At 38.0% G+C, this 23080-nt stretch overlaps 1 protein-coding gene across 4 annotated transcripts in view; it reads right to left on the bottom strand.

Annotated features, from left to right (window-relative positions):
- The window catches only part of LOC150089733 (chloride channel protein 2-like), a 564677-nt gene that overhangs the window by 221935 nt on the left and 319662 nt on the right, over positions 1–23080 (bottom strand). For all 4 annotated transcript variants that reach the window (XM_090368771.1, XM_090368772.1, XM_090368774.1 and 1 more), the window contains 2 exons: positions 15032–15133; positions 8100–8184 (listed from right to left, as the gene is read on the bottom strand). In XM_090368771.1, the coding sequence (XP_090224897.1) occupies positions 8100–8184; positions 15032–15133 (187 nt within the window). The remainder of the gene's footprint in view (positions 1–8099; positions 8185–15031; positions 15134–23080) is intronic.

Here is a 23080-nt window from a genome sequence, read left to right as displayed (position 1 = left end):
CTTGTGCCCTAACTGCTGAGCCTGCATCATCCCTAGATATTTGTAGGTCTCTCCTTCTGTCATAGCTTCGATCTCTTTACCAGTCAGCAGCTGGTAGTTTCGGCCAACTAATTTTCCCTGGTGCAGTGTGTGTGGGTCTTACATTTGTCTAGACCAAATTCCATCCTGATGTCCTTGATGAATTCTTCGGTAATCTGGAGTAGTTGCTGGAGTTGCTTCTTGGTTGTTATTATTATTATTGTTGATGTTGCTCTTATATTATTTCTCCCTGATTGGGGGATTCCACTCCGTGATGGGTACTGCTTCCAAGTACACAGGGTGGTTGTAATGTCTGGTGTTACTGTCGGTCGAGGAAATCTCTGACTATCCTACAGGTGTTCAGGATTGCGACTTTCTGGAGTTTCTTGTAGATGTTCTCTGGGAGACCTACTGCTGCTAGGCTGCTATGTAGAGTCTTTGGTACCATACCAGTTGTTGACACGATGATTGGGATGGTTGATACTTCCTGCATATGCCATATCTCCTTGATCTCATGTCTCAGGTTCATGTACTTCCTAATGTTTTCCTCATGGGTTTTCTGGACATTGCTAGTGTTCGGCCCCGCTATGTCAATCAGGTAGGTAGCCTTTTCCATCTTGTCTACAAGGGTTATGTCTGGTCTGTTGTGCGGGATGGTCTTATCCATTATTATGGCGCGGTCCCAGTATAGCTTGTGGGTTCGGGTCTCTAGTACTGCCTGGGGTTCATACTTGTAGTATAGTACACTTTCTTTGATCAACTGGTATTTCCTCACTAGCTTCTGATGTATTATCCTGGCTACCTGGTCGTGTCTATGAGTGTACTCAGTCTGGGTGATCACCTTGCATCCCCGCGGTGATGCGTTGGATTGTTTCTGATTCCAGGTGGCATTGTTAACATGTGTCATCTGACTTTCCGGGCTCCTTTGCGATGTATTTTCTATAGTTTCTGGTGTTGATTACTTGGTCTTGGATGGCCAGCATGAATCCTTCAGCCTCGGGGAAGAGCATCCCGCTTGTGAGCCATGCATTGGAAGCAATGTCATCGATGTGATCTTGATGGAGGTCATTGTATTGTCTGCCATGGAGTGTCTTCTTTGCCCATCTTTCTATCTTCCTTTCTTGTACCATTTGGGCGGGAGGAGTTTCCTCGCTTAGAGTGGGTTATACCACTTATCTATCTTCCTTGTGGCCTGGTGGAGTGATGCTGCGTTGTTCTCGAAGTAATCCTTCAGGTTAACTATCACTGTTTTCTGTTGTTCTGTCAAATCTATCAGGCCCCTTCTTCCCTCTTTCCGAGGTATTGTTATTCTCTCCACTGCTGACTTTGGGTGCTATTGGCGACGCTTGGTCGTCATTGTCCTTGTCTTTCACATGATGTCTTCTAGCTCGGTGTTAGTCCAATCTATGACGCCGAATGTGTATGTTATTACTGGAGCATATAGGTGTTTATGGCTTTAACTGTGTTCCCTCCATTCAATTTTGCTTTCAGCAGGCTTCTGAGTCTCTGATGATATTTTTCGGTCAGGCACTTCTTGATTTCCTTGTGTTCCAACTGCTCAGCCTGCATCATCCCTAGGTATTTGTAGGTCTCCCCTTCTGTCATAGCTTCGATCTCTTTACCAGTCAGCAGCTGGTAGTTTCGGCCAACTAATTTTCCCTGGTGCAGTGTGTGTGGGTCTTGCATTTTTCTACACCAAATTCTATCCTGATGTCCTTGCTGAATTCTTCAGTGATCCGGAGTAGTTGCTGAAGTTCCTTCTCAGTTGCCATGTAGAGTTTGATGTCATCCATGTACATCAGGTGGGTGAGGGTGTACAGGTTCTTTCTTCCTTCTTTGAGGTTATATTCATACTTTCTGCCGTTGAGCATGGTGAATAGCAGGTTGAGTGCTAGACAGAACCATAGTGGGCTCAGAGCATCTCCCTGAAAAATTCCTCTTCTAATGGGGATTGGCCTGGTTGTGATGTTCTCGACCTTAATGGTGGTACTCCATTTCACCATTGATGCTCCTAGGAAGTTTGTCACTATCGGATTGACCTTGTAGATCTTCAGGGTCTCTATTAGCCAGCTATGAGGTAAGGAGTCGAAGGCCTTGCGGTAATCAATGTAGGCCGTGTGTAGGTTGCAGTGCTTCTTGAAGGCTTGCTCCATAACTGTGGCATCTATGGTTAATTGCTCCTTGCATCCTTTGCTCCTCTGCTTGCATCCCTTCTCCTGTTCGGCCATTATGTTCTGACTCTAAGTGGTCTGATATCTTCTTATTTATGCAGCTGGTCAGAATCATTGGGAGGCATGTGATTGGCCTGTATTTTGCCGGGTTTCTTGTATCTTCATCTTTAGGCTTCAGATATGTGACTCCTTCAGTGAGAAACTTTGGGATTGTCTCCGGGTGCCTTATCATTCGAGTGAACACCTACAAGGAACTCCAGAAAGTTGCAATCCTGAACACCTCTAGGATAGTCAGAGATTTCCTCGACCAACAGTAACACCAGACATTACAACCACCCTGTGTACTTGGTACCAGTACCCGTCACGGAGTGGATTCCTCCAATCAGGGAGAAATAATATAAGAGCAACAACAATAATAATAATAAAAGATGTATATTCCAGGTTTGTGATAATGCTTGCAATTTGATGCCAGTAGGTTGAACTGCTCTAGGTTTATTTCTATAGCGCATTAAGCACTGTGGTTCATTAAGTACTGGCCTAATGGGGTGAGTAGTTAGACTTTAAATTTTGGCAGCATAGTTCAGGAGTAACATCTTTCTCCTGAGTCTGAGGGGAGGTTCATGGGCTTCAATATAAATACTTTGTACTAGCGATGTTCTATAAGCACCTACAGCAATCCTGAGGGCAGAATGTTGAATAGGGGCAAGCCATGCTAGCATGCTTTCCCTAACAGAATCATACACCAGGGTACCATAATCAAGGCGACATGTGATTAGGGCTCTATAAAAGTGAAGTAAGGTGTAACGATCTGCACTCCATGATGTAGAAGAGACCTCTTAGTAAATTCATTTTTTTCTGGCAAACAGTCCGTAGATGTTTGATGTGTTCTGGAAAGTTCAATTTATTACCAAAAATCACACCAAGATGTTGTTGTTATTTAGAGCATTAGCAACTAAGGCCATATTGCTCTGGGGATATGCAGTGGTCATTCCCTGACCTTTCCGTATCCTCCGTATTTGGTGGCGACGGGCTCGAAATCACACCAAGAAGACAAATGCTGTTCACAACAGTGACAGGTTGATTTCTTAAGTGTATTTCTGGATCTGGGTACATCTTTCATTTGTTACAAAAATGAATGACGATTTCTGGTAAGACAGTCGGTAACCATTCTGTGCCACCCATAGTTCAATATTATTAATTGATGTTTGCTGTTGCCTCTCAATAAAGTTCCTGTTTTGCGAACTACAAGAGACAGTCAGGTCATCATTCACTGTATTGGAAATAATTTTGGTTATCTAATTTATTCTTATTGCAAACAAGGTTGCACCGAGAACAGAACCCTGAGGGACTCCTTCTTGTATATATGTTTTGGAAAGGACTTGCCGATAGCGAAATTGAAAGGTCCTCTGCCATAGGAAATTCTGTATGAAGTAAGGTAGGTAACCTCTCAGATCCAGGGAATGAAGATCTCTCAGGATACCAAAATGGCAAGTGGTGTCAAAGGCTTTGTCTATATCGAGACATGCCATGACGAGATGTTTATTTTGGATAAATGCATTCCTGATATTTGCTTCTGCTTTGATCTGAGATCCAGGATTATCGTTTTTTTCTGAAACTAAATTGATTATCAGATATCATATTTTGGGAATCGAGGTACCATGTTAGTCAACGGTGTATTACTTTTTTTTTTAGAGTTTTACTTAAGCAGTTGGTAAGAGAAATAGGTATATAATTATTAGGAATAGAGAGATCTTTCCCTGGTTTGGCAAAAGAGTGATGCCAAGAACTGGGGAATGAATGTTTCATGAATATGCGATTATAGAAGGTCAGTAGCGAAGATAGTGATCTATTGTCTAGTGTTGTAGCATTATGTAGTATATTCCATCAGGACCAGCAGCACTGTTCTTTGCAGTGGATAGGGCCTCTTAAAGTTCTAGCATAGTGAGTGGTTGATTGTACAGTAGAAAGGATTTGGTTCTGATATTCAGATGGGATTTTTTGGCTGAAGTCTTAATCTTCTGAAATAATGGTTCATATGCCGTCAATTCAGATAACCATGAAAATACTGTGCCTAGGGCATCTGCAATCTCTACAGGAATGGACAGCTCCAGCCCATTCCAGGTGATGTAGGGAATTTTCCATTTAATTGTCTGATTTTTCTCCATATAATTCTTACATCAGTATTTTTATTAATTTCAGTTGCCAATCGAATCCAAGAGTCTTTTTTTCGCTTTCTTCCTAATATGGCAGGCCTTAGCTCTTAAGTTTCTTGTAGTTTATAAGGTTAGCAGTTGTAGGATATTTGTGGAATAAATTCCACGCACAGTTTTTTCTTTTTTTGCATTCTTAGAATCCTCATTCCACCAATAGTTTCTGCTTCTATGGATGCTTGACTGTGATTGTGGGATGGCAATTGATGCAGCTGTTAGCTTTGTCAATTGGATGATATTCAATGGCTTAATTGTCAAAGGATACATGAGAAGCGTATTTTGTCCAATCTGCCTTAGAAAATTTCCATTTTGTGCTGGTTTCTGAAGTGATGCAGTGTGAAGTTTGTATTTTACAGATTATTGGGTAGTGGTCACTGTTGAGCGGATCGTCCAGAGCTATCCACTCAATACTAGGGAAGAGGATCGGAGAGCAGATGGACAGGTCTATTGCAGAGGATGTTCCAGTTGGGAGGTGGAGATAAGTTGGTGAGCCAGTATTTAATATGGTTAGATTTTGTCTGTCGACATTTCAATGAGGTCCTCGTGCGTCTGCATTGGGAGATCCCCACAATGGATTGTGTCCATTGAAGTTGCCCAATAAACAGAAAGGGGTTGCCAACTGCAGAATGAGATCTTCAAGTTCTTAAAAGGTACAAGGATAACTGGGTGGCAGGTAAACAGAAACCAGTGTTAGAGTAATAACAATCGCTATTCGCATGGCAACGGCTTCAATAGCAGTTTGTAGCAGAATGCATTTACAAGGGACTCTTGAGTCTACGAGTATGGCTACCCCTCCATGAGCATTAGTGGTAGGAGGTCTGTCTTGCCGAAAGAGAGTATAACTTTTTATCAAGGGAGACAACTGAGGTGTTAAATATGTCTCTTGTAAGCAGATTCCAATTAGATTATGGTTCTTAATTATTTCGTGGATGTCGTCAATATTGCTGCAAAAATCTCTGCAGTCCGTTGGACGATGTTTTTCATTGATTGGATTTAAATTGAGAGGCTTGTGTCTGTCTGCTTTTTGGAAGTCTGTTTCAGGTGGTCAACTTTCACTTTGTCTCTCTTTAAAAAAACAGGTCTGGTATCTATTTCGTCTTCTGGATGGATTTCCAGAATGGTATCATTTTCTTCTTGATTGCAAGTCTCATTTGTGTTCATAGCGAAAGAAGATTCAGCATGCTGTTTGTTAACGGGATCAGAGTTTTCTCTACGGAAGTTGCATGAGCAACAGGTGGTATCGTGATTGGGGTGTTACTATCTCTGTTTGAAGTCTGTTGCTTTAAGGACTGAGGTACGGAAGAGAGTATAGATCGAGCCCATTCAGAAATAGAGATGCTTGGTGGCAGTGGCATAGGAACACCTTGGCAACGAGGCATGTGCCAAGGGCACCGGCAGGAGAACAGCCCCACTGACAGGCCACATCAATATAGTGCCAAGCTATTTCGACAACCGGGGGTAGCTGACGAAATGGCACCCCTTGATAATGTCAAATCAAGATGACAGCACATGGAGGATGAAAATTAATTTTCACACGGTGATTCAAGCCTGCATGCATCCTCACATCTGAGTACATACTGCATAGCATCATAGATCTATTTGCTGTCCAGAATGTAACTTTGAAGGGACCAATCAGGCGATCGCTTCATCAGCACATGCTCGAATGCATAGCAGTTCACAATTCACGCATTGTGTACAAACTGAATAAGTTATAAGTTATAGTGTTTTTGTGATTGCTATATAAACAGGTAATCTTGACTATTGTGATTTATAATTTAAATAAAACAATAAAGGGCAAATTAATTTTAGACACGCCACCAAAGAAAAAAGTGGACATCAGTACCGCATAGAAAGACTGCATAAAGAGGAAATTAGAAAAAAACATTCTGCTAGTTTACAAAACTGGCTTATAATAAGCCACTCCAAACCTGAAAGTGACAAAGAAAAACGAACATGATTCGAATGAAGATGAAATAAATGATGATGCCACTGAAGTGGAAGTCCAAGAAAAGTTAACATTAGCAGAGGCATATGATGCAAGAAAGCAACTTATGTAGCATCAGCCAAAAAAAACAAAAAAAAAAAAAAAAACCGCTTTCATTTCACCCCTCAGTTCAAACAGTTGAAGTTATTTTAAAAGAATTAGAAAGTGTGGACAATAACCAACAACAGCTGGCAGAAGAAAACGATGGTAGCAATAATATTAACATGGAACATGTAAGTCTGAATTTTAATGATCCAACCACATGGAACTTTAATACCTACAAAAACAGATCTCTTATGGTGCAACACAGTCCCGAACATAGTCTTAAATACATATCATGTCACTAATGGCCGATGTTTCAATAATTCGTGGAAATATAAAAATTAAGGTACTGAAGAAAAAAGAGAGGAAATGATTATTTTATTGCAAAAACAGAGATGCAATATATTGTTTTCCGTGCCTCTTATTTGTATCTGGCACAAATAATGTTCCATTTTGCAGCTCAGATGGATTTAAGGACTGGAAACATCTGAACCTAAACTTTCTTTTTCATAAGAATTCGTTACAACACAAACAATTTCACAAAATGGAAATTTGTCAGAAAAGGGTCTTCAAAAAGGTGGACTAATTGACGATGCTGCACAAGCAGCACAAATGGTGTCATATATTGAAAATAATATTGAAATGTATATTGTTCTGTGCTGAAAATAATTTGATATTTCGTGGACATGTTAGTCATATGCAAATCTGCACCTGACAGACAACTAGCTAGCATTGAGCTCAGCTGGAAACCTAGCTAACCAAAATTACCCTCGATGAGACCCGATCCTGGGAATGACATATGCACTGAATGGACAGCCCTGGTGCTGGAACCTGCCTGGACATTTCTATCCATGATATAACAAATAGCAGAAATAGAAATGCTACTGCAGAGCCATAATGGCGATCTGAGTCAGCTCCATTGCCTGGCTCACTGTCTCTCCCCTCCCCAGCGGCAAGGGGGATGATGGTCCCCCCATCCCCCTCCCCTCTCCTTCCCTCTGGTGGGGCATGCCCCACTGACATCTGGAGTTACTTTCACTATTGACCCCATACTTCTGTCTTTCTCCCCCCAGCCCTCAGTGTCCCCACTTCTCTATCTGTAAGCTAGCGTATGCCCACATGTCAAAATCTTATTTTATCCAAATCACTCTCGCCCACTTTTTCGGCCTTTCATACTTCAAGCGTTCTCCCTTCGCAGTTGGACACTCCATTTAAATGTCTCCTGTGGAAAACCACAGGAGGCATTTAAATGGAGTGTACAGGGAATGGTGGGAGGTGGTTTACCAAGATCATCAATACACAACCTGGAAGGAAAATAGGATGCTAGCTGGTCACTTTTATATTTGGCTGAAATAACAATAGAATCACTGCTCAAATACTGTTTGCTCGAATACCTTGGCAATAGACCTATTTGCTCGAATATCGTTTGCTCGAATACCTTGGCAATAGACCTATTTGCTCGAATACCTTGGCAATAGACCTATTTGCTCGAATACCTTGGCAATAGACCTATTTGCTCGAATGTCTTGGCAACAGAACCATTTGCTCGAATTCAGAGGCTGCTATACTACTATTATTACTGCTGTACCGTAATTGAATCCTTCTTGGCTATAACTCATTAGCAAAATGCATCTGCACACACTATGAGTAAAAATAAAGAAATTTTCTACTTACCTCAGCTGCCATGAACTGTCCAAGCCCCATGGGAAAAGTGAGACTAGAAATCACAATAGTTATAATGGCTGGATACATGAAGCGGCTAATATAAAAGGAAAAACAAATCAGATAAAGTGGCATTTCTGCAGGAATAAAAAGAATTTGAATATTACATGTGCTTAATTAAAATATAAACTTATTTTCGGAAATAAAGCAAAAAGCATATATAATCCCCAAAACACTCTTGATCAGACACACACACACACACACACACACACACACACACACACACACACACACACACACACACACACACACACACACACACACACAGCTATATAATTAGTAAATAGTATAAGTAAATAATATACAAAAATGAGTCATAAAATGTAAAGCTTTCACTACAGAAATAAGGATTGCAACTAATGAGCAAGAGAAAGTTTTCTTATTATGTCAGATTTATAACACCTAAATTTTTAAATTTTAGGTGTATATACAGCAGTTCTACTATAACGTGGAACATATGTTCCTCAAAATCTCTGCATTATGGCATTTCGCATACAGGTCGACCATCACTAATCCGGCCACCCAGTTCCACCACTAATTCAGACATAATTTCTGTGAACGTAATTTCAAATTTCCCGGGTCAGCACACCGACCTGCCGCTACTGTTTTGGTGGCATTGGTTGCAGCATCAGCTGTTGGCGCGAACTCTTAAACACTGGCAAGCCATTCCCACTTGTTTTTCTGCATTTATTATTATAACCTGCTCACATTTAGTTCCAGCCATGGTTCCAATGCATAAAGGAAGTGCCTCTCATGGTATAAAGTGCAAACATTGTACATTGTCCATAACAAATAAAGTTGAACTTCTGAAAAACTCGACAGCAGTGTGTCTGTGAGAAGTTTAACTCTGCTTAATTGTAAATTCCAGCAATTTCTCTCAGTTCCTGTTATTTTAGTAATTTTCTTTTAGCCATTCCTTTTTAGATTTTTTTTTTTTTTTTTTTTATTTACAACACACTTGTACAAACTTGCAGAAAAACACAACACAATATGATGGATAATACAGTGCGCTGACAAACTTATTGTGACGTTTAAGAGTTTATTTTATCACAATTAGTTTTATTACAGCGCTCGCCGCACGTGCAATAAACTAATCACAAACGACCTTCATATGTATGCAGTAATAGTGTCATACGTATGTGGCCGACACAGCTTCTCAAGAAATAAAATAACCTATTGGGCCACATATATGCGACATAAAAAAACTCTTTTTTTGATATTTTAAGTAAAAAAACGACAACACTGACATTTCAATATTTATTTTAGAATTACTAATCAAATTATTTGCTAAATATTTTTTGGGCCCTGAGGAATTTTTTTTCTTAAACTAGCTTGACAGTCAATGTGTTAAAGGTAGGATGAGGTGGTTAGCTGTTGGGTAAACTGTATGTGCTAAAATAACCACCGATGATCTGGCACCCCACAGGTCCTAACACTGCCGGATTAGTTACGGTCGACCTGTATTAAAAACAACAGGGCTTATGGGAAAAATAGGGTTAGGGGCAGAGCACTCAAAAAAGTGTTCAGTGTGGTAAATAAAACACTAAAAAAAAGTTAGAAATCCAATAAAATTTCTAACACAGGTTTAAACATCTTAAATTTCTAATAAATACATAAATATTACAGTAAATATAGCACTGTAATATATACATAATAATTAATATTTCTGTTCGCTGACCTTTTTTTTTTTTTTGGACTGTAAAATTTAAAACTAAAAAAGATAAGCAATCAATGACGAATACAGTATGCACAAATAAGATACAGAGTAACAAGTTTACGAAGCTTAAAAAATAGGAATGAAGAGAAGATTCTGAAATTTTATTTATGTGTTTTATATGATTGAAGATTTCATGGAAGGGGAAATGCATTTCACCATAAAAAAGTAAAAACCCACAGAATTTGAGCTATCGGTATTATTGCAAATGCAATAAGATCAAGTTTACTACACGTTTATAAAAAATAAAAATAAAAAAAATTTTTTAAAGTCAAAAGGATTGCAAAAATTACTTCAACTTACTGTGTGTTTGGAATGGAATCTGTGAAATAGCTGCCTGTGGTGTTTAGAAAGTAACATTGGAGAACCAAGGATAAAGATGATAGATCACTGTCCAGAGTGTTTATATCAGTTGAAGCAACCACGTGTTAGTGGAAGGGAGTGGAGCCGTCAAAGTTAAATGTCCCGTGTTACAGGGAAGTAGGTAAATAAACAAATGAGGCACAGAGCCAGCATAGGGAGATTATTAATGACTGACAAAGTAGTGTAGAAAGACACAAAACTTTGTATCAGATGAAAAAAGAACGATAGCAGAGTGATATTGCTTTCTGCCAGCCTAATTGCACACGAGAAATAAAATGTAGTTATTAAGGAAAGCAAAAAGTAATTTGAAGAAGAGTAATATAGCTGCGCTCGGGTTGTCTGGGGTTGCTGAACCCGTACCATAGTTGGTCCCTGGACAGATGTCTGGACAAACGCCTCATATGTTTAAGTCAGTATTGTTAATGTCATTGGTATTGTAAAAAAAAAAAAAAAAAAAAAAAAAAAAAAATGGAACATAACAGAACACAATAACCCCCATGTATTGCCAATCCGTGGGCACAAGCTTTCTATGCCGCGAGACATGACAGGGGCTAGGAGGAGGAGACTGCAATGTTAGTCAATGCAGAGGTTGAACTTCGAGTGGCCGGTAGGAAAAATCTAAATCAGCTGTTGCAGTCTCAGTTCCCTCATTGCACTTTGTAGGCCATAACAGGCCAGAGGAAAACGCTGCATATGCTGCACAGGTTTCAAGCCCCTTGCAGATTCATACAGTAAGTGCTACTCCTACATCTGTCTCTTCTTCTCTCCCTTCCCTTAAAATTGCAAAATAATCTTGGCCAGCCGTGCAACCCCTGTTCAGGGGAAAGTACACGGCATTGGGTGCCACCAAGGTTGAAACTCTGGGGACTGGAAGGAGTCGGGAATCTGTAATCTATCCTGGCTCCAGACCGAACCCTGGGGATGATCCTCGTGTGGCGCCTCCAACATCCATTGCATTAGGGATCTTTTCCTCTTCTATCTCTGATTCATCTGCAGCTTATTTAACAACTCATCGTACATCTGTTGAAATTCTGCGGGAAGAAAAAGTTTTTGAAAGCCAAGAGGAGGTGGATATATCAAAGAAAAATTAAGGGATGCCATGGTTTCGTCACTCGGTGTTTTGCCAGTTGATTCTTTCAATCACTGACTACTCAAGGTCTATATTGCGGAAACGCTTGATAATAGATTAGACTTTGAGGAACTGGATAAATATATCAAGACCATATTGGTTGGTACAGATGTTACTATACGTAGACCTACTAGATGCAGAGAAAGGCTTGAAGAGAAGGAGGAACATTTCAGTAAGAAAAGAATTTGAAAAAGAGAATATGCTAAAACACAACTATACCATAAGAACAGGTGATGCTGTGCTTTACAGATACTTAATGACTCAACCACAGAACATTGGAATATCAACCAGGGCAACTTCTTTTCTTATTGGAAAGAGCTCTTTTGCCCTGCGCAAAAACCTCGCAGTGGGTCACAGGCTATGTTTAGATACAACTCAACAGAAGTTCCTGATAGGCGGATTGCAGAGGAATTATACAAGCCCGTTACATTGGAGGAAATTAAAAGCAGTTTCCCTGAAGTCAATACTGCCCCAGGACCAGATGGCCTAACTCTTGAAGAGAGTTTCTTAGTTGGAAAAAAGCCTAGTAGCTTTTAAGATTAATTCCTTGAATGCTTCCCATTTAGAATTTGCTGTTGGTAACACTGTCATTTTGTTGCAGCACACAGAATTTAAAAACTGTCTGAGACCACAGTAGTCACCTTTATGAAATCAAAAACCCTTCTCTTTACCCCTTATGGCAGTTACACCTTTTAATAAATCCCACATCAGTACACTGTGATCACTGCCACCAAGTGGTTCCTTTATCTGCAGATTCTTAAAGCATGAATAATCAGATCAAGAGTATCACTCCCTTTGCTTGCCTCTCAAACATGAAAACAATCAACCACTAAATTCACAAAAGGCTTGCTAGTGTGCAAGTGACCAACACACAAGTTCCAGTCAATATCTGGGCAGTTAAAATCCCCCATTATAAAACATTCTGATTTACTATCATACTGTTTCTCTGTACAGTTGTTCGTTATACTTGTCAGAGTCATTAGGCCTATAGCACACTTCCATTCTTATTTTTGCTTTCCCAGTATTTATGTCACACCAAACTGACTGAACACTGCACTGTCTGCCCATGTCAACTGGATGCACTTCCTTGGATTTCATGTGTTTCCAAACACATGAAAAGAACCATTCCTTTCCTATCCTTTCTGTGTACATTGTACTCACCAAATTTCAATTCTGCATTCCTTATATCTGTGTGACACCACTTCTCTGATATCCCAATAATATCCACCTTTGATGTCTTAACGAGCACTTCAAATTCAAATTTATTTACTATACTCTTAACATGCAAGTATACATGCACCTGTTCTTACTCTTAGTTATCTTAACACAGCCTGTGTATTTATGTGTTCCATGATAACTCCCAGCAGTCCTTGAAATCCTCAGCACCTTGCTTTCCAGCAAGCTGCTGATCAATCTAATGGAAGCAGTGCAAGATCACTTTTTCCTGTGCCTGCAGCTTCTGTTGGTATATTAGTCTGTGATTCTTCCCAAGATAGCAGTTTCCAACACACCTAACACTGTCTCTATAGCATCAGAAAATATTCTTGCACCCCTTTCTAATTAAGTGTATCCCATCCCTGTAAAATTTTACATTCTGATAAGACATTCAATAAGACTTTCTGTTTACTGGCCCACTCTATTTCTCTGCCTAGTTTTCCCTGGTTTGGTATACTCATCATCACAGTCATCAGGCCTATAACACAGTCCTAATCTCTTTTGTTTTCCCACTGCTTATATCACACCAGACTGACTCCACATTGCACTTGTCACCCATGTTGACTGGATGCACTACCTTAGATTTAATATTCTTCTTAAATAAGGGCATGATCCCTCCATGCTATCTTTCCTTCCTGTATATATTTTATTTCCCATATTCAAATTCAGCATCACTTACGTCTAAGTAACATCACGTCTCTACTATCCCTTCCCTACAATATCTGCTTTGATGACTTAACCAGTACTTAAAATACATCAAATTTATTTACTAAACTCCTAGCATTGGTGTACATGCAAGTATATATACACCTGTTCTTAGTCTTAGTTAGCCTAACACAGCCCACGTATTTACTTGTTCCATGACTCCAGCAGTCTTGAAAATCCCCAAGCACTTCACTTTCCAGGCTGCTGCTCATTCCAATAGAAGCAGTGCAAGAATGACTTTCACTTCTGCCTGTGGCTGCAGTTAATCTATAAGTCTATGTATCCCCTCCAAGCTAGCAGTTCTCCAACCCACCTATCACTGCCTCGACGGCATCAGCAAATATTCTTGCACCCCTTCTATTTAACTGTATCTCATATCCCTGAAAAAAAGTCTCTCCTGTTATCAAGCACAGACTATGCTGGAAAAATAGGCAAGGAGAGAATGTGCAAGGTAGAAATTCTACCTTGTACATTCTCTCCAGGTCCAAACTGACTGACAAGGATCTCAACAGTTAATCCAACCAAGGGTAAGAGGAATATAAATCATGCAGATTATCTCATTTTGCATTCTTGATATGCCAAACTATGAGGATTAGAATCATTATAAGACAGAGGCTTCATCAAAGAAGAGACCATCACCAAACTGTAATCTGAGGTAACAAGAAATCTAACACTATCTGTACATTTTAACAGTTATTAGTAAAGAAAAGAACAAGACAATTAAATTAAAATGCATGGTAGAACTGTTTATTATTTTAGTAGGTAAATAAGCAAGTTGTGTAAAACCAGTAGCAAAATTCTCAAAATCTCTGCTGGGCGCTATAAAGTCAAAGTCAGTTGGAGTTAGAGCATTAAAATTACCAGGAAAATAATTTTCCTGTTAGGGAAGTTAAACTGAGAAAGTAGTGTTTCAAAGAAAGTCAAAAGTTCTGAGTTAAGATAGGAGAGCAACACATTCAAAGGCAACAAATTAATTTGGATAAAGATTTTGAAGCCAACGAGATCCAAGATCGAAAAGTCTCTACCAAGGAATATCAGAATGGATATAGGCAAAAATACCAAACATTTTTGTCCCAATGTACAGGATTCATAGTTTCAAAATGCAGGACAGTTTGTACCTGATTGAATCAAAAATCACATGGTATAATAATCTTTCTTTAATTATTCTTTAATGATGACACACCAAGCATTATGCCCCTTCAACATGTTGACTCCTAACCATAAACTTGATGTTTCCAAGACAGACAATGGTCAACTGTCCTATTAACCAATTTTCCTCTTAATTAACTGTAATGTATACCAATTATCCTCTCAACCAACTGTATTATATACAACTGTCCACTGTCCAACTTTCATAGACCCCCAAAATTATATTGATTTAATTTTGCATTCAGCAGAAATCACGGTAACTGATTAATGAGTAGAGTTTTGCAGGATACGAAATTTAGTTCCTGAAATGTTCTAACATTATATTTTTAAAAATGCAATTCCCACAAAACAAGGTCTGAATTCTATTAATCTAATGGGATAAAGTGCTTTGCTTTGAAATAATGGGATAAAGTGCTTTGCTTTATTTCCTTTACTTTTTTAAATATAATTCATATGTAGCACAGTTCAGAAATTTAGGTTTACTGGGTATTTAAAAATAATTTTTAAAATTTTAAAAATCTTTTAAAAAGTAAAATAAAACAAGATGTATTCTGCAAATTATAATATATTTTTTTTAAAATCTGAAATCTAATAAAAAAAAATTCCTACTTTTTTTGGAGGAAGGAATTCATTCGTTTATGCCTTCGATTGAAGTATACAATCTGCCTATGAAACCATACAAATAATGCTCCAGCAAATCCACAAAATACACTGAAAGATAAGAGAAAAATGTTTTCCAAAAAAATCATAAAATATTTCCAAATATAAAGTAATAAAGTAAAAAATACATATCTAAACTAAATATATCAGGTGGGCAGGAGCGGCAGTGCATAGCACACACTTCTTGATTAGACCGGGGTTCGAGCCCATGACCACCAAATACGGAGGATGCAGAAAGGTCAGGGAATGACCACCACATATCCCCAGAATAATATGGCCTTAGCTGCTAATACTCCTAAAAACCAAAAAAAAAACTAAATATATAACACAGCAGTGAGTAATCTTTCTTGTTGGAAGGATGATTTTTATAAGAACTAGGATGACATTAAGATCTTTATGACAATTCACAGGTCACTATATAGGAGATGTAACAGGCAAATTTATCTTCTTGAAATCCAAAACAGTTTAACTTTAAAAGCTGGCTTTGGTTTGGCACTACGCTCTAGCAATCTAACACTTTCTCTTTTTCATAGTTTCAAAACAAACTTATCTGTTTCAGTTTTTTTTATATATATATTTTTTAAATTATACTTTTAACTATATAAGCTATTTGATTCATTAATATTTCTTTTAACAGATCCATAAATGTTTGCAAATTCATTTTTAAAAATAATTTATAGTTTTACAAAAGCTACAAACTGTTCATCGAAGCTCTATAGTTTTATTTTCCAGAAAAATAAAAATATGGCAGTTGTTTCTTTGTTTGGATTTTTTTTCTTTTCTTTTGTTAGTCATCTTTTAAATTTTTGGTAAATGGAATTACTTGCACACCACACTACATAGTCTGGAGGCCATGCACAGCCAAAAGGTTGCTCATCACTTACCTAATACACATAAAAAATGTCATATTTAAACAACATTTAGTATCTCAATCTGCCTTCCACAATGCAGCTAAATTTACAAACCCATCTTAACAAATTTTGTAAAGACAGACTCATCTAAAGTCCATCTTTACAAGATAATATATCTTTATCTAAAGATAGATTTTAGTTGAAGATATACTATCTTGTAAAAATTATGAACAAATGGAATTGTCCAACAAGGATGAAGAACATATACCAACCCAAAAGAGTCAACATCATTTTATTACTGATGTGAAACTAAATGATGCAATTCAAGGCTTAAATCTTTCTAAGTGTCAAGATAAACTTTTGAGTTTCAGATTACAGGTATGAAACTTGGACAAATCCCAACCATACCTAGATATTATAGGCAGAAAAAGGATTTAATATAGTTTTCCTCGATGACAGGTGATCTCATTTGCTACAAGATATCAATGGCTGAACCTGGAGGTGGGATACAGGTCAGCAGGCCGGTGACCCCAAAAAATAATGTTCCTGCATTAATTACTAATCAATTAACAACCTGAATATTTCTACCTTCCTAACTACAGTAAAACTTTTACTGAAATACTTTGTGAAGCAATTTTTTTTTTTTTTTTTATGGTTTTTCTATAGAAACTGCGCTGCACACAAGAACCTGTCTGGTGACCTACCACTGTCTTTGCAACTTTAGCTTTTTACTTGAAGAGTTAATTGGTACCAGACAATTGCAAATACACTGCATCTTTATCGTTTCAGGTTACTGGTTCATTAAACTAGTGGAAAAAGAAATATCTATAACCTTATTCTAGTTATTTTTTAAAGGTTTATTATTGTTTTTGCATAGTAAAGACAATAACATAAAACCCAATATTCTGTCAAGGAAAGAAATGTCAATTAAAATTTTGCATGCTATGAAGTACACCACCAAATGTGAAATAAATTTTAAAATAAACCTGAAAATGTAATTAACTAATAGTATCAAATATATAATTTTTTTTTCCATTTTTTTATAATATTTATAAACATGATGAGCAGAATATATGCACATGTGCATGTTTTAAATTTAGAGCACATGATAGTCTTTTAAACTGGAAAATGGAAAAGAATAAGAGTGCTGTTTCTATTTTATGTCGATTTTTTTTTTGCAATTTTCATGGGATTTAATTTTTTTTTTTTAAATAAAATGTGTAAAACATGGCATGTTTTAATATTTTTAATTTTTTATTAAAACTTAAAAATTACACAATAAATACTGCAATCCATTAAAAAATAAAGAAATATTGCCGTTGTTTAAGCAGAATGGAAATCTGCTTAAACAATGACAAAAAAAAAACGAAACAGTTTCCAGAAATTAAAAAGAAAGTTGGGTACCCCCCCCCCCCCCCAACTGTTTTTGCTACTTTTTTGGAGTGACATCATCACCAAGTTAATGAGTGCTGTAGGTGAGAGACGTAACACTGAAGCCATTTTTGATAGACTCGTCAAAACCCAGTTTGGATGATGGAAATATCTAACCATCTGTACCAATTAGACATGCTACCTTTGTTGTTAAAAAGTTACACAAGAAAGCGATTGCTTTCTTGTGTAACTTTTTGTTTTCTTATACATGAAAACTGACCTGCTAGCATCCTATTTTGCTTCCAACTTGTGTATTAATGACCTTGATAAACCACCTCCCACCATTCCCAGTATGCTCCAATCAATGCCTGCTGTGGTCTTCCATGAAAAAGATGTCAGAAGGATTTTGAACAATGTTGATGCTAAGAAAGCTGCAAGTCCTGATGGGATTTTATTATTATTTTTATTATTAATAGCCATATAATACAAAGAGGCCTAAGGCTTATGCTGTACCAGGCGAGAGAGAGAGAGAGAGAGTCAGAAGTAAAACGGAATCACCAAGAAAGAGAAGAATGATGATATTCAGCTCAGGACCATAGGTGTGCCAAGCCCATTCTCACCATATGCGAGCCCTCTGGGGTTATTTCTCCAAACCTGTGCTCCTGAACTTATTCTTGTTCTGTCTTGCCTTTTTTCACTTTCTTATTCTAAAAGAAAGTGGAAAAAAAAGGGTGACAAAAGGGTGACAGAAGCTTTTCGTTCTGCTTGGAAATTTGCCCATATCCAGCCACTTCTTAAAAAAGGGTGACAAATCCCTCCCATCCAATTATCATCTCATTGCAATTACTTCTACTCTTCCTAAAGTAATGGTGAAATCGATTAACTGTCAACTCATAAACTATCTAAAAACTTTCCATCTGGTCAACAATCACCAGTATGGATTCAGTCAGTGTTGATCCATTGGTGATATTCTACCTTATGTTACCCATCTATGGACAAATTCAATGGAAACGTTTGGTTGTTATGTTGTTATTTGGTTTTTTTAGGAGCATTAGCAACTAAGGCCATATTGCTCCGGGGATATGTGGTAATCATTCCCTGACCTTTCCGCATCCTCCGTATTTGGTGGTCATGGGCTCGAACCCCAGTGAAATCAAGAAGTGTGTGCTATGCACTGCTGCTCCTGCCCACCTGCTATGAAGGTGTCGGAAAAGTTTCGTGAAACTGAAGCAGTTGCTCAAGCTTTTGATCATGTTTGGCATAAAGGTCTTCTAAATAAGCTTCCATCATATGGTTTGCCAAATGTTTTTTTTGTAATTGGGTATCCAGTTTTCTCCATTTTTAATCCATCTACTGTCTCACTGAGGATGACAGTAGATGGCTCTCTGTCTTCTAACTTCTCCACTATTGCAGGTGTTGCCCAAGGTTCAGTTCTTCCTCCCACTCTTTTCCTCTTGTACATTAATGATCTTCTTCCATTGACTGGAAATCCTATCCATAGTTTTGCTGACGATAGCACATTGCATTCCTCCTTCCAATTTGTGAAACCTTGCCCTGCTCAAACAGAACGTCTTGAATATCCACTACCAATTCCTTAACTGCTGATCTCCAGGTAATTCTCCAGTGAGGTTAAGATAACTTAGTCGATTTCAATCCTTTCAGTCCTGTCTTATACCTCACAAAAAGGATTCTTCTGCTCCTATGCTTATCTTCAATGACACTTCGATTTCTAGGTGAGATAATATATCTCTATTGGGAATTACCCTGACTTCTAATTTCTCTTGGCACAAGCACATTACAAATATTGCTTCCTCTGCATCTAAAAAACTGGGTTTTCTCTTTCGCTCTTGGCATTACTTTTCTTCCAAGCTGCTGTTCACTATGTACAAATTGCAAAATTCCCTACAATGGAATATTGCTCTCACATCTGGAGTGGTGCCCCCAAAACCTCTCTCAGGCTTCTAGATTCCATTCAGAAGAAGGCAGTTAGGTTAATTAATGACTCATCTCTAACAGAGTCTGTCCACTATCTGTCTTATAGACGTTCTGTTTCTGCTGCATGCCTTTTCTATAGATACTTCCATGGGCACTGTTCTTCTAAATTGGTTTCTATAATTCCTGCTCTCTCTTTCAAAGCAGTCTGAACATGTGCCATTACCACCCAACATCCTTTTACTCTCCAACTTCAAACTCACAGAACCAACTTTTCTTCTTTCTCATTTATTCATTTAACTTCTGTTTTCTGGAAAACTTACCCTCATACTTATTTCCTGATAATTATAATCTACAGAAATTCAAGTCTAATGTCAACAAATATCTTCTTTCATCCCCTCAACCTCCAACCTGTGCACAGTACTAACTACTATAGGTTCTAATACTTCCTGTGTTTGGGGTTTTCATTAAAAAAACAAAAAATTGCATTTTTACTTGGATTGCAAATCGGCTTCAAACAAAAAAAAAAAAAAGCACTACCCACTTCATCTGCCCATTTCTTCTAATAATTTTTATAATTTATCCTTAAATTATTTAAACTACCCACAATCACAGCACCAGATGGCAGTTTGTTCCAAAAATCAGTCACTCTCTGGCTGAATACAAATTGTTGCATATTGATTCTACAACCATTCTTTTTCAATTTGAATTTTTATCCCCTTTGTAAGTTATCTGAGCAAAAGTTAGGATGCCATCCACATCTAATTTATGCAATTCACTTAAGGTGTAAAACACTTTAATCAAGTCTCCACACAGTACCTAATTTCACATACTGCAATTTTCAGAAGCAAAGTCTTCTATGGAAAGAGTACCTTTGTGTTATTCAATAATCTTGTTGTTCTTCTCTGCACTTGTTCCAACAAATCCACATCCTTCCAGTATGCAGTATTCAAGATGCAGCCTGCCCACTGCCTTATAAAATGGAACAATCACCTCCTTGTCCCTTGCTGGCAAAATTCCTGTATAACATTGACAAAACCCCATGAACTAGCAAGCCTATCTACACTGCTCAGGAAACTTCACTTAAAACTGTACAGTTACCCTCAGGTCTTTTTTTTTTCTGAAATACCTTGAGTATGGCCCACCATTTTATATGTTATGCTGGAATTACTGCTACACAAAGGTACCTTGCATTTTTCAATGTTATACCTCAATTATTACTATCAGGGCTTAGAGGGGAACACGTATCCTGTGTGTTATCAGACACTCAGCCTAAAACACTGATGGATCCAATATCTCTCTATTACAGAAGATTTAGGAGAAGTCCGGTTGGCCTGCCTCCCTAAAATCCACTCATGCACACCTTCTCGATGGTAAGCCCTGTTACGTCACGTAGGTGGCAACGAACGTGTAGAGTGGTTCTCTTCAAGATGCCTGGTCAGCGTGAAGAGGAAAAAACCAAACCCTCCAGCATATGACAGCACGACAAAGCAAATGGCCCTCAGTCCCCAGCAGCTTTCACTCTCCCTCTTACGGCAGCGAGAGGATCAGAGTGGAAGCAGAGAGTGCTAAGAATCTCTGCGTATGACCAGGCTGCCATGCACGGAAACTGAACTTGGCCTGTTATAACGTAAGATCACTCATCGGTGAAGACAGGATATTAGAGCTGGAAAAGGAATTAGAAAATGTAAATTGGAATATCATCAGTTTGGCTGAAACAAGAAGAAGAAATGAATCACTTATAAGTTTATCAAGTGGAAATCTGCTGTACACCAATGAAAACAGTGAAAGGAGCGAAGGTGGAGTTGGCTTTCTGGTCCATAAAGATTTTAAAAACAACATTTTGGAATTCAAAAGTACATCACCTAGGGTGTCAAGACTAATACTCAAGATTTCTAAGAGGTACAAGCTAAAGATTATAATGATTTATGCACCAACATCGAGCCATGATGATGAAGAGGTTGAAGAAATGTATACCGAAATTGAGTCTTCTAGATGAGCAGAAAACAACCCACTACCCTATTATTATGGAGGACTTCAATGCTAAGGTTGGGAAAAGGCAAAACAGTGCAGAAAGAGGAACTACAGGAAATTTTGGAATTGGTGAAAGAAATAAAAGAGGTGAAAGACTTGTGGAATTTGCAGAATCTCAAGGACTGTCAGTAATGAACACTTTTTTCAAGAAAAGGGTGAACAGAAAGTGGACATGGAAGAGTCCAAATGGATTAACAACTAATGAAATCGACTTCATCCTCACTAACAGAAGATATATTATGAATGATGTTACCATCCTGAATAAGGTAAATTTTGGAAGTGATCACAGAATGGTAAGATGTACACTTGATATAGATGTAGGAAAGGAAAGGAAAAAACTGGCTCAAGTAAATAATACAAAGGTCTTTGAGATAACAGAGGAGGAGAAAAAGCAGTATGTACTGGAACTTAAGAACAAGTTTGAGCTTCTGCAGACTGCTCAGGACCAAGTATCGACAAGGAATATTACAACTTTCTGAATGTGATAAAGCCTAAGAAACCTATAGGGAAAAAGAAATCCAAAGAAGAAAAAATTAGTCAAGAAACACTTGTCATAATGAACCGAAGACGACAAATGAAGAGCACGAAAAACACTGACAGGGAGAAAATTGAGTATACTGAGTTATGCAAAGCCATTAGAAAGAGACTCAGAGAGGACATAAGAAGATTTAACACAAGAAAAGTAGAATAAGCATTAAGGGAAAACAAAGGATTTAAATCAGCAGCCATGAGCAGTAATACAGAAAGACAAATGATACTGAAACTGAAGAATAGCGATGGTGTACTTATAAACAGCAGAGAAGGCATAATTCAAATAGCAGAAGACTACTATAGAGAATTATACAAGGAGCGAGGGAATGATGCCAGCAGTGGGGAAGATGGATTGCAAAGTTGCAACACATATGACATATCCGATATTCTTCCTGATGAGGTACAACATGCATTGAAAAAAAATGAATAATCAGAAAGCCGCGGGGGAAGATGAAGTTACTGTAGAGTTGTTAAAATTGGGAGGAAGAGAAATAACACAAAAACTGGCAAGACTCTTCCCAAAATGCTTTAGAAAAGCGTGATGCCTAAGGAGTGGAACAATGCAATTATAGTTTTGCTGCATAAGAAAGGAGATAAATCAGAAATTGGAAATTATAGACCAATTAGCTTGTTATCCCACATCTACAAGTTGTTCACAAGAGTCATTACTAACAGATTAGAAAGAATACTTGATGAGAATCAACCGAAAGAGCATGCTGGCTTTAGGACAGGATTCTCAACTATGGATCACCTTCATGTAATATCACAGCTAATGGAGAAAACAAATGAATATAAAACACCATAATGCCTGGCATTTGACTCCATACAGCATAAGGCAATGTTTCAGGCACTGGAAAGACGAGGCATAGATACCCCATATATTATGATTTTGAAGAAAATATATGAGAGTGCTACCTCCTTTATTAGACTAGACAAAGACAGTAGGAAATTTAAAATCTAGAAAGGAGTTCGACAAGGAGACACAATATCTCCGAAGCTGTTTACTGCTGCCCTTGAGGAAGCTTTCAGAAGATTAGACTGGTCGCAGAGAGGAGTCAATGTGAATGGAGAGTACCTAAACCATTTACGATTTGCAGATGATATTGTGGTCATAAGCCACGATCCCAAAGAATTACAGGAAAATCTTAATCAGTTATGCACAGTTAATAAGGATTTTGGACTAAAGATGAATATGGCTAAAACAAAATTAATGATGAATAAGTATGCCACAGAAAGGGAAATAATGATTGAAGGAGCAGTAATTGAAAAGGTGGAGTCA

The sequence above is a fragment of the Mastigoproctus giganteus genome, chromosome 2, assembly GCF_048544385.1.
Source record: "Mastigoproctus giganteus isolate SK-2022 chromosome 2, ASM4854438v1, whole genome shotgun sequence".
In the NCBI taxonomy this organism is placed as follows: domain Eukaryota; kingdom Metazoa; phylum Arthropoda; class Arachnida; order Uropygi; family Thelyphonidae; genus Mastigoproctus; species Mastigoproctus giganteus.
Note: the sequence above shows the minus strand (reverse complement) of the source record. Positions and strands in the feature narration are given on the sequence as shown.